The 18,752-nt window shown below is 43.3% G+C and overlaps 1 protein-coding gene and 1 non-coding gene across 2 annotated transcripts; one reads left to right on the top strand and one right to left on the bottom strand.

Annotated features, from left to right (window-relative positions):
- Positions 1–9,309: 9,309 nt before the first annotated feature.
- LOC138397662 (U6 spliceosomal RNA) lies at positions 9,310–9,416 on the bottom strand. The gene has a single exon (XR_011235795.1). It is a non-coding gene; the product is annotated as a U6 spliceosomal RNA (small nuclear RNA).
- Positions 9,417–14,616: 5,200 nt separating this feature from the next.
- PRR13 (proline rich 13) lies at positions 14,617–17,631 on the top strand. Its single transcript, XM_069490217.1, has 4 exons — positions 14,617–14,772; positions 15,264–15,302; positions 15,663–16,027; positions 17,421–17,631. Exons 2-4 carry the CDS (start codon positions 15,284–15,286, stop codon positions 17,463–17,465), a joined length of 429 nt encoding a protein of 142 aa, XP_069346318.1. The 5' UTR covers positions 14,617–14,772; positions 15,264–15,283; the 3' UTR covers positions 17,466–17,631.
- Positions 17,632–18,752: the final 1,121 nt, after the last annotated feature.

Consider the following 18,752-nt stretch of genomic DNA (forward strand, 5'->3'; position numbering starts at 1 on the left):
AACACTGGGTGCTCCTCAGAGTCAGCCCAGTTGCAGGTGCCTGGTTTACAGCCCTAGTTCAATGTCTAATTACCCTTGGGCAAGTTATTTTCTCCCTCTAGGCCTCAGGTTTCTCTTTTGCTAAATAAGAGGGTTGGAGGCATTCTGACCTAACTCTCAGAGGCACGATGGGGGAGCTTTGACTTTACTGACAACAGGATTGTTTCCTGCTCAGTGACCAACTGGCTCTGTGTCCTTGAGCAAGTTACTTAAGCCTGTATTATCACTGTTACCCACAGGGGTAGAAAGACAAAGGAAAGAGGGAGAAAAAAAAACCCTTTAAATCTCACTTTTGTCATTTATAAAATATGAATAAAAACATATCTAGCCTGCTTGCACAGTCAATTCAGGGTAAGAAAGGAGAGGTGACAAGTGACTTCCCCAGCACCTGGCCTCAGTGGACATTCTGAAAATGGCAGCAGTTATGACTGACACTGAGATCATCTCTAGCCCTTTTCTAGCTTGGTTGTTCTAGAGTTTCAGGATGAGGCTCTGGAGAGCCTATACACTTTCGAGCCCTGAGACTTCACCTTCCTTCAGACCCAGATCTTCAATTCTCTACAAGACACCATCACTTGAATATGCAGCCACCACTTGAAACTAAACATGTGCAATGTAAGCTCCTGCCTTCTCATTACCAACAGGTCTGTCTTCCCCTCCTTCCTAATTCTCAAGGGCCCCAGTTTTCTCTTAGTCCCAGAGGATGCCAACCAAGATGGTGCTCTTGTCCTTCCTATGACCCAACCCATCTCACTCACATCCAGTTAGTTCTTGTCCCTCCTATGACTCAGCCCCTCTCACCCACACCCAGTCAATTCTTGTCCCTCCTATGACCCAACCCATCTCACCACACCCAGTCAGTTCTTGTCCCTCCTATGACCCAGCCCATCTCACCCACACCCAGTCAGTTCTTGAGCCCCACTGGGGCTGCCTGGGCAGGGCATGCCTCTGGTCACCAGCGTCCTTTCCTTTCTCCTAGGCCTGGCAGGCCCCAGCTACTGCAATTACCTCTCGGCAACTTAGTTTTTCCCCAACTAGGCTAAGCACCACTCTCTGGATAATCTTTAAACACAACTTTCATCATTATGTCTCACCTCTGCTCAACAGCCTGTTGAGTTTTCCATGAATAATCCTGTGAGCATCATTTATAGAGGAGGAAACTGAGGGCTCAGAGAAATTTAGAACTGTGTCTAAGGTCACACAGCTTTTAAATAACAAAGCAAGGAGGCAGTTCCTTTGTCCATCAGCCAGGAAGGACATGTTGAGGTTGGCATACACTTCAAGGACAGTAACTGCCATGGCTTCCTCCACTTTGACGAAACCTCAGATGTGTGGCCTCCTGGCCAGGCATCTGCAGTTTCATATTGTTGGAGCATTTGTTGTATCCCTGGGGGTTGCAGCTCTCTATGAGTTTGCTGTGGCTGAACCAAGAAAGAAGGCATATGCAGATTTCTACAGAAATTTTGATTCTATGAAAGATTTTGAAGAGATGAGGAAGGCTGGTATTTTTCAGAGTGCAAAGTGATTTTGGAATATAAAGAATTTCTTTGGATTGATTTACATAGAAGTTTGTCACTGACCTGTGTTCCTGAGTTCTGCATATGTCGGCTCAGGAATAGTTTCTCTTGATAAATAAATAATTAACAAATACTGTGAAAAAAAAAACAAAGCAAGGATTTTCAGCCATTAAAAATGACATTTTTCTCCTATAAACCAAAAAAAAAAAAAAAAAAAAAGAAAAAGATGTTTATAGGTTAGGCATGGTGGCTCACATCTGCAATCCCAGAAGCTTGGGAGACTGAGGTGGGAGAATTGCTTAAGGCCAGGAGTTGAGACCAGCCTGGGCAACGTAGTGAAAACACCACCTCTACAAAAAATAAGAAAGATTAGCTGGGTGTGGTGGCACGTGCCTGTAGTCTCAGCTACTTGGGAGGCTAAAGTGGGAGGATTCTTTGCGCCCAGGATTCCTGGCTGCAGTGAGCTATGACCATGCCACTGCTCTCCAGCCTAGGCAACTATGGAAGACCTTATCTCTTTAAAAGAAAAAAAAGTTGTTTATGAAAACTCCATAAATTATTAGAAATAATGTCATGTGAAAGGAATGTATAAGCATGCTGGTGAGCATAGGGCTATGTTCAATCAAAAATAAACCTACAACAACAGAAATAGACAAATCCCAATGGAGGGACATTTTACAAAATACTGCCCCAAACTGTCAAGGTCATCAAAAACAAAGAAAGTCTGAGGAATTATCACAATCAAGGGAAGCTTAAGGAAACATGATGACTAAATGTAATGTGGTATCCTGGATGAGATCCCGGAACAGAAAAAGGACACTGGGCAAAAACTAAAAAAATCTGAATAAAATTTTCAGTTTAGTTAAAAATCATATATTAATATTGGTTCACTAATTGTAACAAACGTACCACACTAACATAAGATGTTTATAACAGGAGGAACTGGGTGTGAGTGGGTGGGGAATATGGAAACTCTGTACTATCATCACAATTTTTACGTAAGTCTAAAATGGTTCTAAAAAATAAAGTTTATTAAAAACAAAAAACAAACTATGACCATATCCCAAACTTCAGAGGGGCCATAAATACAAAGACATGGGGAGGGTTGTGGTAAGTATTATAATTTTTACTTGTAGTATTTTTGAGTGGGTAAGTTGTAATATCTTGGTGGTTTTTTTTTTTTAGACAGAGTCTCACTCTGTTGCCTGGACTAGAGTGCCATAGCATCAGCCTAGCTCACAGCAACCTCAAACACCTGGGCTTAAGCGATCCTCCTGCCTCAGCCTCCCAAGTACCTGGGATTACAGGAGTGCATCACCACGCCCGGCTAATTTTTTGTTTGTTTCTATTTTTAGTTGCCTGGCTAATTTTTTCTATTTTTAGTAGAGACGGGATCTCACTCTTGCTCAGGCTGGTCTCAAACTCCTGAGCTCAAAAGTCCTCCTGCCTTGGCCTCCCAGAGTGCTAGGATTATAGGCGTGAGCCACCGTGCCCGCACCCGGACAAGCTGTGATATATTGTATTGAAGGGGTCACTAACAAAAAAGTCAGAAAACCTAGGTTATAGTCTTGGCTCTCCTGTGAACTCTTAGAGAAGTTCACTTATTTTATTTTCTCAGGAAGTCGAATGAATGATTCTTGAAGTCATTTCCAACCCTATAATTTTATGATTCTGTGATAAAATATGACAGTCTCAATTGTGAAGATGACGTCACCAAACCCTAGCCTAGGATGGTATTGCCATGATTGGTGACTTCATGCTCTTGGAGATGCATCATGCACATAAATAAACTTTTTAGAAACTTGAAAGCATAAATCTATGAATACAGGTGGACTCAGGGGAGCCAAACAGCATGACTGAAGACAGGAAGAAGACTTCTTTTCACCATCTACTTCTTTTTCGCCTCTTGCATTTTGAACTGTTTGCATGTTTTGTCTATGAAAACTAAGTATTTACTTATTAATTTAAAAAAGCCTATGCCTAGGAAAAAAAAGACTAGATGGAAATACACTAAAACAATAGTGATTCTCTTTGGTTGATGGTATCTCAACAGAAGTTTGCTTTTTCTTTCTACTTTTCTGTGCTTTCCAACTGTTCTTTAATGCTCATGTATTACTTGTAGAATTTGAGGGAAGCATGTAGACAAATTTATTATCACCAAAAAATATTCCTTGCAAAACCACACGTGACTTAACACTGCCTATTTTTGCCACTTATGAACATAACTTGTAGCATAGTTTGTGCTTATTGATATGTTGCTTGGAAAAGTTATTTCACTTGTGAGTTTCACATTCTCAACTAGATGGTAACTGAAAGCATGGAGGGTGTGGAGGAACATAGTTTATATGCCTTCTAATTCCTTTATAGTCCCCAGTTCAGGACTTTACATGCCACTTGGTTGACTGGCTCGAGTCCTGGGTTCCTGATCTGAATCTGCCACTAACTAGGGTGGAACCTGCAATTAAGTTCCTTCTCCTTTCTGAGCCTCATTTTCCTCATGTATACAAGGAAGGTGCCAGTCACGTTTGACATGCTCAGGTGGTTTTTTACTTGAAGCTTTTTGATCAACAGACCTAATAGGAAAAGAATGAAGAGCTCATACAATAACGAATATTTGGTCCTGTGCCCCAGTTCTGTGCCTTCACTTATCTGCCATAGGGCTACCCACAGTTCTTAGAAAGCAAACAACACGTGCTTCATGCTGCTTTGCATATCTATAGTGCCTGTCTCAGGTCTGGGGAAATATCTATGAAATAGTCCACATCCTCAACTTCTTCCCTGAATGTCCCCTTCACCTTCTCCTACCCACTGAAATGCACCTTGTTGTTTTTGGTGTTGGAGCTGTTTTTTTCTTTCATATACCCTGGAGGAGAAGTATATATACATTTTCTTTTTTTCTTTTTTCTTTCTTTCTTTCTTTTTGTTTTTTGAGACAGGGTCTCATTCTGTCGACCGGGCTGGAGCACAATGGCGTCATCATAGCTCACTGTAACCGTGTACTCCTGGGCTCAAGGGATCCTCCTGCCTCAGCCTCCCGAGTACCTGGAGCTACAGGCACATGTCACTGTGCCTGGCTACTTTTTCTAGTATTTTGTACAGACAGGGTCTCACTATGTTGCTTAGGCTGGTCTCGAACTCCTGGTCTCAAGCAATCCTCCCACTTCAGCCTCCCAAAGTTGTTTTCTTTTTTTGTTCACCATTGCTTCCAGACTATCTTCCATCTTTCTCCCTCAAAATCCCAAGCTTCTCTGAAACACACACCATCAGACCATACCACTAGCTACTTCATCATGTGGTGGTCACTCATTGACCTCCTGGTCACTCCTTATTTGTTAAAGATTTTAGCATCTGGGCCAGGCGCAGTGGCTCACACCTGTAATCCTAGCACTCTGGGAGGCCGAGGCAGGTGGATCATTTGAGCTCAGGAGTTCGAGACCAGCCTGAGCAAGAGCGAGACCCCATCTCTACTAAAAATAGAAAGAAAATTAGCTGGACAACTAAAAAATATATACAAAAAGTTAGCCGGGCATGGTGGTGCATGCCTGTAGTCCCAGCTACCCGGGAGGCTGAGGCAGGAGGATTGCTTGAGCCCAGGAATTTGAGGTTGCTGTGAGCTAGGCTGATGCCACAGCACTCTAGCTCAGGCAACAGAGTGAGACTCTGTCTGAAAAAAAAAAAAAAAGATTTTAGCATCTGGTTCTCAGTCTTTTTCTTTTTATCATTACTTTTGTCATCATTCTTGGTAACTTCAGTCACCATGTAGATAATCTATTTAATCCTTTGATCTTAACCTTTTTACTTTCAACAAGATTTTCCTCAATTCCTCAGCCACCAAGATCTCAGTTTTGCATGCATTGCACTCTATGGATACCAACTCCTACCTTTCTAGCTCACTTACTCTAGAGAGCATCCACTGGGACCTCCAATCCACTGACTTTGCTACTTCTTTGTTGTTGTTTGAGACAGAGTCTCACTGTGTCACCCAGGGTGGAGCACAGTGGCATGATCATAACTCACTGTAACCGTGTACTCCTGGGCTCAAGTGACACTCCTGCCTCAGCCTCCTGAGTAGCTGGGACTATAGGCACACACCACCATGCCTGGCTAATTTTTTTTTTAATTTTGTTTTTTGTAGGGATGGGGTCTCACTATGTTGCCCAGGTTGGTCTTGAACTCCTAGCCTCCAGTGATCCTCCTGTCTTGGCTTCCCAAAGTGCTAGGATTACAGGCGTGAGCCAGTGTGCCCAGTGACCTTGCCACTTTTTTACTATGCATCACACCCCTTATATCTTTCCTCCTTACTCAGTTTATTTCCATGGTTTATCACCCTAATGGATACCATGCATTTGCCCTCAACAGCCTTGCTCCTCTTTCCCTTTCCCTTTCTTGTATTTTCCAGGCAAAACCCCAACCCAAGTTAAATCCAGTTTTTCAACTATTCCACAGCTGCACCCAGGCATTGGAATTTAACTGGAAGAAACCACCAACTGTGCTGACTGGTCTCACTTTACACGTAGGACCCACAAACCTCAAGTGAGCCTTCCGTAATGCCCAGCAATCTTTTTTTTCCTGACAGTTAAGTCACAGGCAAAGCCGAGCAATCTTAATACAATTCCCTAGTCAATTTGTGTACCTACTTTCTGAGATGACTATTTCATACCTTCTCCCCTTACCTTACTCTCAACTGATAACCTTGCTTCTTTTATTTCCATGAAGAAATAAAAAATTCAGGAGCAGGCAGCAAAGAATGGTCACATCTTTCTACCACTAAATCTACCAATCCATTTGCATCTGGACCTGTAGACTCTGATTCCCTTACCATTATAATAATAACACATATATAGGGCTTATTATTAATATTAATATATGTCCAGCAGTGTTCTGAGTCCTTTACATTTAATCACCACCATGAGTTAGGTATTATAATTTGTTATTATTTATTTATATGTTTATTTTTGAGACAGAGTCCCGCTCTGTTGCCTAGGCTAGAGTGCCATGGAGTCAGCCGTGGAGTCAGCCTAGCTCACAGCAACCTCAAATTCCTAGGCTCAAGCGATCCTCCCTCCTCAGCCTCCCAGAGTGCTAGGATTACAGGCGTGAGCCCACACCCGGCCAAGTTAGGTATATTATTATTATCCTTGTTTTAAAGATTGAGAACTGAGGCATAGAAGTTTCTTTTTTCTTTTTTGAGACAGAGTCTTGCTCTGTTACCTGGGCTAGAGTGCCATGGTGTTGGCTTAGCTCACTGCAACCTCCAACTCCCGGGCTCAAGTGATCCTGCTGGCTCAGCCTTCTGAGTAGCTAGGAATATGGGCATCCACCACAATGCCCAGTTAATTTTTTTAAATTGTTTATAGAGATGAGGGATATAGCTATGTTGCCCAGGCTGGTCTTGAACTCTTGACCTCAAGTTATTTTCCCAAAATGCTGGAATGACAGGCGTGAGCCACTATGCCCAGCCTGGTAATAACTGCTTTTATTTGCTGTCTCTTCTTTCTCATTTTTCATTCTCTCTTCAAACTGTTCTGGGCAGAATTTCAGCCCTACTGTTTAATCAAAACTCCTCTTGAGGCTGGGCACAGCAGGTCATGTCGGTAATCCTAGCATTTTGGGAGGCTGAGGCAGGAGGATTGTTTGAGACCAGCCTGAGCATCAGAGCAAGACCCTGTCTCTACAAAAAAATAGAAAAAAATTAGCCAGGCATTGTGGCATGCACCTGTAGTCCCAGCTATTAGGGAGGCTGCACAGGATTGCTTGAGCCTAGGAGTTTGAGGTTGTAGTGAGATATGCTGATACCACTGTACTCTGGCGCAGGCAACAGAGCCAGACCCTGTCTCAAACAACAAAAACAACAGGAACAACAGAAAACTGCTCTTGAAAACTTCGCTGTCTTTGCAAAATCCAATGGCCAGTTCTCAGTCCACATCCTACATAATGTACCATTGACACACTGGGTAGCTTCTTTGTTGAATCCTTTCTTATGTGCTCGTCTGATTTTCCTTTTACCTCACTAGCCATTCATTCTGTATCCTTTTCTAGCCCCTCTTCCTCTTCCCAATTTCTAAATTATTGACAGTCCCAAGGGTCCCAGGGCTTGGCCCTCTTTTCTACTGTGGCCATACTCGCCCCCTAGCATCTAGCTCCTTGGCTTTACATACCTTGATAACTATCAGTATTTTTTATCTCCAGACCAGATCTCTCTCCTGAGCTCTAAATTTCCAAATCCAATTGCCTTCTCAACATCTCCACTTGGATATCTGATAAGTATCCTAAACTTAATTTGTCCGAATGTACTCTTATTTGCTCCTTCCCCATCTTCTTTTTTTTTTTTTTTTGAGACAGAGTCTCACTCTGTTGCCCAGGCTAGAGTGCCGTGGCGTCAGCCTAGCTCACAGCAACCTCAAACTCCTGGGCTCAAGCAATCCTTCTGCCTCAGCCTCCCGAGTAGCTGGGACTACAGGCATGCACCACCATGCCTGGATAATATTTTCTATATATTTTTAGTTGTCCAGCTAATTTCTTTCTAATTTTTAGTAGAGACAGGGTCTCGCTCTTGCTCAGGCTGGTTTCGAACTCCTGAGCTCAAACAATCTGCCCGCCTCGGATTACAGACGTGAGCCACCGCGCCCAGCCCCCATCTTCTTTATTTCAGGAGATGGCACCATTATTTGCCAGTTGCTCCAGATCATTGGGGTCATCTTTGATTTCTACTTCTTTCACACCTCACATCTAATCTAAATCTGCTAAATTCTACTTTCAAAAGATACCCAGAATCTGACCATTCCTGATCATCTCCACAACTTGCATCCAAACCATCACCATCTCTCCCCAGACTACAGCACTATCCTCCTAACTGGGCCCCCTGCTTTTGCTTTAGCCACCTCTCTCTTGTTCTTTCGCCACATAGTAGCCAGCATGATTTTTTGTACCATTTTAACCTTTTTATTTTTTTTTTTGAGACAGAGTCTCACTCTGTTGCCCAGGCTAGAGTGAGTGCCGTGGCGTCAGCCTAGCTCACAGCAACCTCAAACTCCTGGGCTCAAGCGATCCTCCTGTCTCAGCCTCCCGAGTAGCTGGGACTACAGGCATGCGCCACCATGCCCGGCTAATTTTTTCTATATATATTTTTAGCTGTCCATATAATTTCTTTCTATTTTTAGTAGAGGTGGGGTCTCGCTCTTGCTCAGGCTGATCTCGAACTCCTGAGCTCAAACGATCCGCCCACCTCGGCCTCCCAGAGTGCTAGGATTACAGGCGTGAGCCACCGCGCCCGGCCCATTTTAACCATTTTTAAACGTACGGTTTAGTGGCATTAAATGCATTGACATTGTTGTGCAACCACCATTATCACCATCCATCTCCAGAACTTTTTATCTTCCCAAGTGGAGACTCTGTAACCATTAAGCAATAATAATTCTTCATTCTCCCCTCCCCCCAGCCCCTGGCAACTACTTTCTTACTCTGAATTTGACTACTCTAAGTGCCTCACATAAATGCAATCATACAATATTTATCCTTTTGTGTCTGACTTATTTTACTTAGCATAATGTCTTCAAGGTTCATCTATGTTGTAGCATGTGTCAGGATTCCTTCCTTCTTAAGGCTGAATAATATTCCATTGGATGCATATACCACATTTTGTTTATCCATTCATCTGTGGATGAGCACTTGGGATGCTTCCATCTCTGAGCTATTATGAATAATGCTGTTATGAATACTGGTTTACAGCATGACTTTTTTTTTTTTTAATTTAAAAAATATGGAACGCTTCACGAATTTGCGTATCATCCTTGCGCAGGGGCCATGCTAATCTTCTCTGTATCGTTCCAATTTTAGTATACATGCTGCCGAAGCGAGCACAGCATGACTTTTTAAGAGTGCAAATCAGATCATGTCATTCCCCTGCTAAAAACCCTCTGGGGAAAATTTGAGACAGACCATCCAGGGAAGAAAGAGAAAAAAAATTTTTTTAATTTAAAAACATTTTTTCAAAAAATATAACACCTTCCAGGGCCTTCCATTCACACTCAGAATAAAATCTGAACTCTTTTTCCATGTATGAGGATCTATAAATACTTGCACCACAACTCTTCCCCTTACTTTGTTCCATTTTTCTACATAGTGTACAACTGTGTGACACTGTATTGTAGTATATTTATTTATATCTGTCTCTCCTACTAGGATATCACCTCTATGAATTCAAGGACTTTTTCTGTTGCATCTTTACTCCCAGTGCTTAGATCAGTACCTGGCTAACTCAATAAATACTTGTTGCATGAATGGATGACAGAAGCATGGCAAATAATTGCTCATTTAATGAATAAGCTGAAATGAGCTTTAAAAGCATTATTAGAAGAGAATGAGTTTAAATCTGAGGAAGAATTTCCCAAGTAGAAGGTGGGTGAAGAGAGCTGTAGAGGACATTGGCAACTCATGAGGGTCCTGCAGGAAGGTTAAAATCACCTGGAGTCATAATTCTTAATACTAATGATAATAACATATGACAACATATAATAAAGCCTTATCATGTGACAGGTACATGATTACCTCATCACACTAAGCCTATGAGGTAGGTACGATTGCCATCATGTTACAGATGAGGGAACTGATACTCCAAAAGGTTAAATAACTTATTCAAGGTCACACAATAAGTGGCAAAGCCAGAATTTGAATCCAGATCTGCCTGGCTGCCTCCAGGACCACCATTTTTTATTCTTCTTTGTCTATTCATTCAGTCACTCACTCACACAGTTATTCATTTAACATTTTACCCACTGATTCCCTACTATGTACTAGGCACTGTGTGAAGTGTTAACGGACATAGTCCCTGCTTTCAAGGAGTTTACAGTCTAATGTAGGCAGCTGACAGTAATCAAGTAATTACTGATTAATGCATAATTACAAACTGAGGTGCTAAAGGAAAGGCAAGATTCTGTTAGAGGCTACAACAACGGAACCTCACCCGACTAGGGTGTCCAGGAGGCTTCCCTGAAGAAGTAATCCTGCAGCTGAGAGCTAATACATGAGCATGAGTTAAGCAGGCAAAGTGGAGAGGGCTCGGGAGAGCATTACAGGCTGAAAGGGCAGTAAGTGCAGAGACCTTCCTGCAAAAGGAACTAGAGGCATGAAAGAAGCCTAGGGGCTGGCGGGCAGAAAGTATGAGAGGAGAAGGTAGGAAGGCCAGATCACGACAGATGTTGCAGGAATAAGATTTTTGAATCTTGCTTTGTTGTCCAAGTTGAGGGAAAAAGACAGATTGCTGGTGAGAATGTAAACAAATACAACCTCTACGGTGGGTATAATTCCTCAATATCTATAAAAAGTATAAATATGTAAAATAACATATATACAAGGCTATTTATCACAACATTGTTGTGTAGTATTTCTTTTTTTCCTTTGGAGATAGTCTTGTTACGTTGCCCAGACTGGACTCGAACTCCTGGACTCAAGTGATCCTCCCTCCTCAGCCTCCAGAGTACCTGGGATTACAAGCATGTGCCACCATACCCAGCTGCACTACATTGTTTTTAATAGCTGAGGGTTGAAACTAACATAAATGCCCAGTGGTTAAATTATGTTATATCATACAAAAGAATAAAGTGCAGTTGTGAAAAAGACTGAGAACACACTCTTATGTCCTGATATGGAAAACTCTCCACAATATCTTAAGTGGGGGCCGGGCGCGGTGGCTCATGCCTGTAATCCCAGCACTCTGGGAGGCCGAGGCGGGAGGATCATTTGAGCTCAGGTGTTCGAGACCAGCCTGAGCAAGAGTGAGACCCCTGTCTCTACTAAAAAAAAAAAATAGGCCGGGCGCGGTGGCTCACGCCTGTAATCCTAGCACTCTGGGAGGCCGAGGCGGGTGGATTGCTCAAGGTCAGGAGTTCGAGACCAGCCTGAGCGAGACCCCGTCTCTACTAAAAATAGAACGACATTATATGGACAACTAAAAATCTATATAGAAAAAATTAGCCGGGCATAGTGGAGCATGCCTGTAGTCCCAGCTACTCGGGAGGCTGAGGCAGTAGGATCGCTTAAGCCGAGGAGTCTGAGGTTGCTGTGAGCTAAGCTGACGCCACGGCACTCACTCTAGCCTGGTCAACAAAGTGAGACTCTGTCTCAACAACAACAAAAAAAAAAACAAAAAACAAAACAAAAAAAAAAAAAATAGAAAGAAATTAGCTGGACAACTAAAAATACATATAGAAAACATTACCCAGGTGCCACATGCCTGTAGTCCCAGAGGCTGAGGCAGAAGGATCGCTTGAGCCCAGGAGTTTGAGGTTGCTGTGAGCTAGGCTGACGGCACGGCACTCTAGCCTGGGCAACAGAGTGAGACTCTGTCTCAAAAAAAAAAAAAAAAAAAAAAGGCCGGGCGCGGTGGCTCACGCCTGTAATCCTAGCACTCTGGGAGGCCGAGGCGGGTGGATTGCTCAAGGTCAGAAGTTCGAGACCAGCCTGAGCGAGACCCCGTCTCTACTAAAAATAGAAGGACATTATATGGACACCTAAAAATCTATATAGAAAAAATTAGCCGGGCATAGTGGCGCATGCCTGTAGTCCCAGCTACTCGGGAGGCTGAGGCAGTAGGATCGCTTAAGCCCAGGAGTTTGAGGTTGCTGTGAGCTAAGCTGACGCCACGGCACTCACTCTAGCCTGGGCAACAAAGTGAGACTCTGTCTCAACAAAAAAAAAAAAAAAAAAGAAAAGAAAAAAAGAAAAGAAAACACATGGTCACACAAAAACTTGTACACAAATGTTCATAGCAGCAATATTCATAATAGGCAAAAAGTGGAAACAATTCAAATGTCCATTGAGTGATGAATGTATAAACAAAATGTAGTATATCCATACAATGGAATATTATTCAGCTCTTCCTTCATAAAAAGGATTGAAGTATTGATTTATGTTACAACACAGATGAACCTTGAAAACATCATGCTAAATGAAAGAAGCCGGAAACAAAAGCCCACAAATGTATGATTCTATTCACATTGAAATGTCTAGAATAGACAAATTTATAGGGAGCACATTGATTAGTGGTTGCTTAGGGCTTGGGTAGAGTTGGGGCAAGGTAGAGGAATGAATTGGGATCTATTAAATGACGTGAGATTTCTTTGAGGGGAGATTAGATCATGGTGGTGGTTGTACCACCCTTGGATATATTAAAAACCATTGAATTGTATACCTTAAATGGGTGAATTGTATAGGGAATTAGATCTCAATAAAGATGCCTTAAAAAAAGGAATAATTGGAAATATTTAACTTCTAAAAGGCACCATGCCGATATAGATACATAAGTAATTTTTGTCAAACTCAATAATCTTTCGAGAAAGAAATAATGTATATATAAATTGTCCTACAGCTTAGAAACATATAAAAAAATTCCAATTTATTTCAAGTATTTAACACAAACCTGATATAAAAATCTATAAAAATCTGCTATTGTTATGTAAGATATTGTCAATGGGAGAAGCTGGGTAAAGAGTACATGGGAATTCTATTTTTGCAATTTCTTGTGAGTTGAAAATTATTTCAAAATAAAAAGTTATAAAAATCTATCAAAGCCTTTAGTTTAAGATGACAAATTCAGCATAAAATTTTCTTTGCATTTTTCGTATACCACAAATCTTTGATGTAGTATTTTCATTATAGCTTAGTTCTAAGTATTTAATTTCCATTATGGTTTATTCTTTGACCCAAAGTTATTTGGGAGACTGTATTTTTAAAAAAAATTTCTAGATGTATGTGTTTGTATTTTACATTGTGGTCAGAGTATGTGTATGTATTATGTAATTCTTTAAAAATTGAATTTTATCAGTTGAGTCATGCTTGGTCTAAATGTGACCAATTTTTATAAACTTTTTTTTTTTTTTTTGACAGAGTCTCGCTTTGTTGCCAGGGCTAGAGTGAGTGCCGTGGCGTCAGCCTAGCTCACAGCAACCTCAAACTCCTGGGCTCAAGCAATCCTCCTGCCTCTGCCTCCTGAGTAGCTGGGACTACAGGCATGCGCCACCATGCCCAGCTAATTTTTTCTATATATATTTTGGGTTGGCCAGATAATTTCTTCCTATTTTTAGTAGAGACGGAGTCTCACTCTTGCTCAGGCTGGTCTCGAACTCCTGACCTCGAGCAATCCTCCTGCCTCGGCCTCCCAGAGTGCTAGGATTATGGCTGTGAGCCACCGCACCCGGCCGAATTTTTATAAATATTTGAAGTATGCTTAAGAAGAATGAACAGTCTTTAAGTTTTGGGTGCATGGTTCTATATATTTTCATTAGTGTTGTTAAAAAAAAAAAAAAAAAGAGGCCATTGCCGCAATACAGGCGAGAGATGATGGCAGGTTGGGAGCAGGGAAGATGGAGAGAAGTGGAGGGATTCCAGATGTATTTGGGAGATAAAACGGATAATTCGTGGTGTTGGATTGGCGGGGTGGGGGAGATGGGTGGGAAGGTGAGGGAGAGAGAGGTATCAAGGATGGCTTCCTCGGTTTCTGGTTTAGGAAACTCGACAGATGTTAGAGCTATGCAACTGAGATAGGGAATCCTGGGAGGGATTAGGAAATCTCTGTATTTTCCCCAAGAACGTTTCTTTGTTTCTCATAGGAGGATAAGAGGAAGCTGGTAATATGGATGCTTGGGGCCGGGACTTAGCAGCTCCCCTGCCCTTACCTAGAACTCTGTATACACCTGTATTATTATACAACACTTACCATGGTGTATTCACATTACAAGGTAGTGCACGCACTGAACTTTGAGCTCAGACAGGAAGGGCACAGTTTTTTCTCGGCGTCTCAGGTACTCTGCCCAGCATCTGACTCCGCCCCCTCCTAGCCCTGTCTCTCCTAGCCCCGCCCCCGGAGATTTCCGGTTTGTCTGCACTGGCCTCGCCCTAAAGGGCTCCCCTCCGCCCTAGAGCAACCGTTTCCTCCCAGCGCCATAGGACTAGAGTGATTGACGAGTCTCTTTTCCAATAATCACGTCGAGTGACCATATAATTACCAATTAGGCGATAGCAGAGGCGGGTGCCGAAGCAGGGTTGGGGTGACCAGGAAGTGAGAGCCAAGACTGGGAAGAAGGACGAATCAAGCCCAGACGGTGGTGGAAAGGAGACGGAACATCTGGGCTCCCCAGTTTCCTTCTCTCCCGTTACTGGGCCGGGATCCCTTCGCGGCTGGAAGCTAGGATCTCCATTTGCCTGTCTTTTGGAGGAAGAGGTGTGTGTGTCTGTATATTTAAGGGTTTGAGGATCTTGCTTGAGCAACCTTTCTCTCACTTCGCCTCGAGGCATGTCCTTCTCTTAGCCTGGGGTGGGGGTCTTCCCCAGGGAGAGGGTCCTTTCTTACCCTGTGTGGGTGGTTACAGGCTTCCGGACTTAGTACCAGGGAAAGGGAGATGAGTGATGGGGATCCAAGATTCGCGGACTCTGCCCTATTCTGAGGAGTTACACACCTCCAGCTGCAGCCAGAGGTAGTGGAAGGTGGAGGGGCCCTTAGAACTAGATTCCTGTGGTTAGGGAACTAGAAATAAAGTAGGTATTGGGGGCGAAGGAACAAGTGAAACGAAACATTTCTTATGCAGAGGTTCGTGGTAGTTCGCTAAGTGGGAAAGCTTACTGTAGGGCCGGAGACGTTGGGGCAGGGCTCCGGCTCTAAATCCACTTCCCACCTCTGGGCCGTCATCTTTTTGCCTCATTTCTTTCTCACAGGCTGGGGTAAACACCTGAACATGTGGAATCCCAACGCTGGTAGGTTTGGGGGGATTTCTGCTATCACCCCTAACCCTTTTTCTGATGGGCCCTACAACAGGAAGTTTCTGTATCGCTTCCTCCCCCCACCTCACCCCACCACAAAAGCAATCTTTGGACCACAGATGACCAATGCTTTTGTCTTTCCTTAGAGTTCACTGTCTCCCTCCTCTCCCCAGCCCTTCCAGGGATGTTCCCCTGTTTCTCCCCAACTCAGGTTTGTCTCCCCTACCCTCCATTCTCACCTTTCCATTTCTCTTTGAGTATTGGGTGAGAAAGTGAATCTCTTTCTTTTTGTTGTTTGTTGTCAGAAGCTCCGGGCAATTCTAATGGTTATTTGTTTTGTGTTTCTTCTACCAGGGCAGCCAGGGCCAAATCCATATCCCCCCAACATCGGGTACCCTGGAGGTTCCAATCCTGCCCATCCACCACCTGTCAATCCAGCTTGTCCTCCAGGCCCCTTTCCGCCTCCCCCAGGAGCTCCCCACGGAAATCCCGCTTTCCCCCCAGGTGGGCCCCCTCATCCTGTGCCACAGCCAGGGTATCCAGGATGCCAACCTCCAGGTCCCTGCCCTCCCCCATACCCACCACCTGCCCCTGGCATGCCTCCTGTGAATCCCTTGGCTCCTGGCATGTTAGGACCAGGAATGATGATGGACAAGAAGACAAAGAAGAAAATGAAGAAAGCTCATAAGAAAATGCACAAACACCACAAGCATGGCAAGGTTAGTGCCCTCTGGAGCCTGGCTAGGGAAAGGGTGCCCCCTCAGTGGGACTAGCTTGGCAGACGGGTTGGATGAGGGGAATTCACAGGCTGTGGACATGGGGGGATGGCAATTGTGTTGCTCTGGTACATGGTTCTTCCTTTTTGTAAAAGATTGCTACTGGGAAGAATCTGATAATCTTGAAAAGAAATATCTGGCATCTATCTGGAAGGGGGCTAGGGTGAGCCTTAGAATGCATTTCAGAATCAAAAGCCTATCTTGTCTGCCTTACTCTCTCTCAGAACTTTTGCACCCCCATCCGCAGGTACATGGTTTAGCAAGTTGGATGCACTCACTGAGGCTGTCAAAATGTCAGTTACTAGGGTCAGTCTTTTGACAGAACAAAATCTTATATAATAATTAACAGAATAATAATCTGGCCCTAGTTCCTGGAGTTCTTTATCTCCTTCAATGTTCTTAGGGTGTGGTGTTAATTACACATGGGCCTTTTGCTCTACCATCCAGCTGGGAAACTGAGGACAAGTATAGTCAGTGACTCAGCCTCAAACAAATTCTAGTACTAGTTGGTGACTCAGCCTCAAACAAAGCCAAGGACTAAAGGGTTTCATACTCAGCTAAGTATCTTTGTTATAGAGGAATATTAATTAGCAAGGGGAAGAGCAGGTTTGAGGACAGCTCCCAAAGGATGAAACCCTTTGAAGAGATCTCAATTTACATTTTGCTGCCCAGTATTTATTTGCCTTGTGAATTTGGGCTCTAATTCCAATTCTGGGTCTTTGGTAGAAGTCTGAGGAAAATGAAAGGTGAGATTGAATAGGAGAGAGGGTAGAAATTACCCTGGGGAGATTAAAAAATGTTTTGTAATGGTAGTTTAATGGGAGTGTGCATGTGAAGAACCTTGAACAGAACTCCCCTAGCCTTCTCACTCACTTTCCCCACTTTCTCCTATTGAACTTAGGAAAAAGTAGAGATACATGCATACACAGCTGTTGTTTCTACTCTTTTTCTTAGATTCATAGGGACTTTGCATGAACCTAATCAATAAGCATTTATAAAGTAGTAGCTGTTTCCTGGCACTGTACTATGCTTGTGCCTATAATTTATTCCTTGCCTAGGCATTGACTCAGGTAAAGAAAGTTGGAAACTTCCTCCAAAGGCAACGTGTTAAGTTCTGTGCAATGATTTACAATGTTTTAATCCATTCCTGTTTGCTCATTGCTGAAGGAAACCCTTGCTTTTGTTGTTTAAGGCACAGTCTGTTTCAAGACTCCTAATCTTCTTAGGGAAGCAAGGGATCACTTGGGTGGAGGGGTGGGGCACCAAAGAATGGCCTGTGGATTGATCAAAGGTCATTTGGATCTGATGCTATCTCCTCTCCCCTTTCCCCTTGCAGCATTCCTCCTCCTCTTCCTCCTCTTCCAGCAGTGACTCTGACTGAATACAGGGCCTGGACCCTTCCCTCAAGTCTCACCAGTTCTGCTCTCCCATCAAGCTTCAGATGCCATGTTGTACTGGTGGAAATTAGCCCTGGTGCAGCCCCCTACCCTACCCCCACCTGAGCCTCACTCTGCTGTTCAGCCCTGACTGGCTAGGGAAAATGGGAAGAGGATTGCCATGGGCTAGCAAAGGCTATCTTCTTGCTGCTTGGATAGATCTTATAGCTGATGAGTTTAGCAGGGGAGCTGTTTTTTGAAGATGGTGAGACCTTTGAGCTAAATGCTGAAGACAAGTTAAAGATCTGTAAAATGTGATTTTTTTACTTCCTTTTGTAATACTTGTGGTTGGGGGATTTTGTGGAAATTTAACTATGAAGAAAAAACTGTACTTTTTTTGTAATGTTGGCACACTTGGGTAATTTATTGGGAAATACACTTCCTAGCAGGCCTTCTGTTGGTCACACTAACTACAGGGTTGCTGGGAGGTGGATCCATCTCGTTGATGAGCTCTGCCATGTTGGAACCTAATTTCTACTTCATAGCTCCATATGCAATCTCAGGTCCTACTTTCATTCTCCAACTCAGTCCAAATAAAGCTATTTCTCCTGGTCTCGGTTCACCTGTGCTATTACCTTGGCTAGGCCCAGCACGTTCTACTACTTTTGCTGCCCTTCTGCAGAACCTTTAAAGTATATCCATTTTATAGTAGGGAACCAGAGCACCAGTGAGGACTATACCATACTATTCCTATGTTTCCTTTTTTGTTGTTTTTTTTTTGAGATGGGGTGTCACTATGTTGCCCAGGCTTGCCTCAAACTCCTGGGCTCAAGCAGTCCTCCCACCTCAGCCTTCCAAGTAGCTGAGATTGCACTGTTTCTTAAGTGGGAGGAATCTTCAGAATTGGTTCAGGGTTAGCAGAATGAATATTATCTTCTCTTGGATGAATGGATATAGGCTTTTAGCATATGCTTCTGTGTTGCTACAGAGGTTCTTAACCCTGGCTGCCCATCAGTTATGAGTGAGTACTTTGGAGCTTTGCCCCAAATCTATTGAATAAGACTCTTTAAGGATGTGGCCCTACAAACCAGTATTTTTAAGAAACTGTGGGTGATTCTGATGCACAGCTAAAATTGAGGGCCACTGGTTACTATATACCATGTACAGTATTACACATTGGGTTCTTAAAGATCTGTTGAGTGGAGGAAAAAGACATCTAAGAGAACTAATTAATAAAGACAGACACTGAGGCAGAAAGATGGCTTGAGGCCAGGCGTTGGAAACTAGCCTGG

Source organism: Eulemur rufifrons, chromosome 16, assembly GCF_041146395.1.
Source record: "Eulemur rufifrons isolate Redbay chromosome 16, OSU_ERuf_1, whole genome shotgun sequence".
Taxonomy (NCBI): domain Eukaryota; kingdom Metazoa; phylum Chordata; class Mammalia; order Primates; family Lemuridae; genus Eulemur; species Eulemur rufifrons.

Bases quoted from the DNA above. Each gene is read 5' to 3' on its own strand.
- PRR13 (XM_069490217.1), top strand. The intron at 16,028-17,420 runs GTTAGTGCCCTC...TTCCCCTTGCAG, and splicing joins AACACCACAAGCATGGCAAG to CATTCCTCCTCCTCTTCCTC.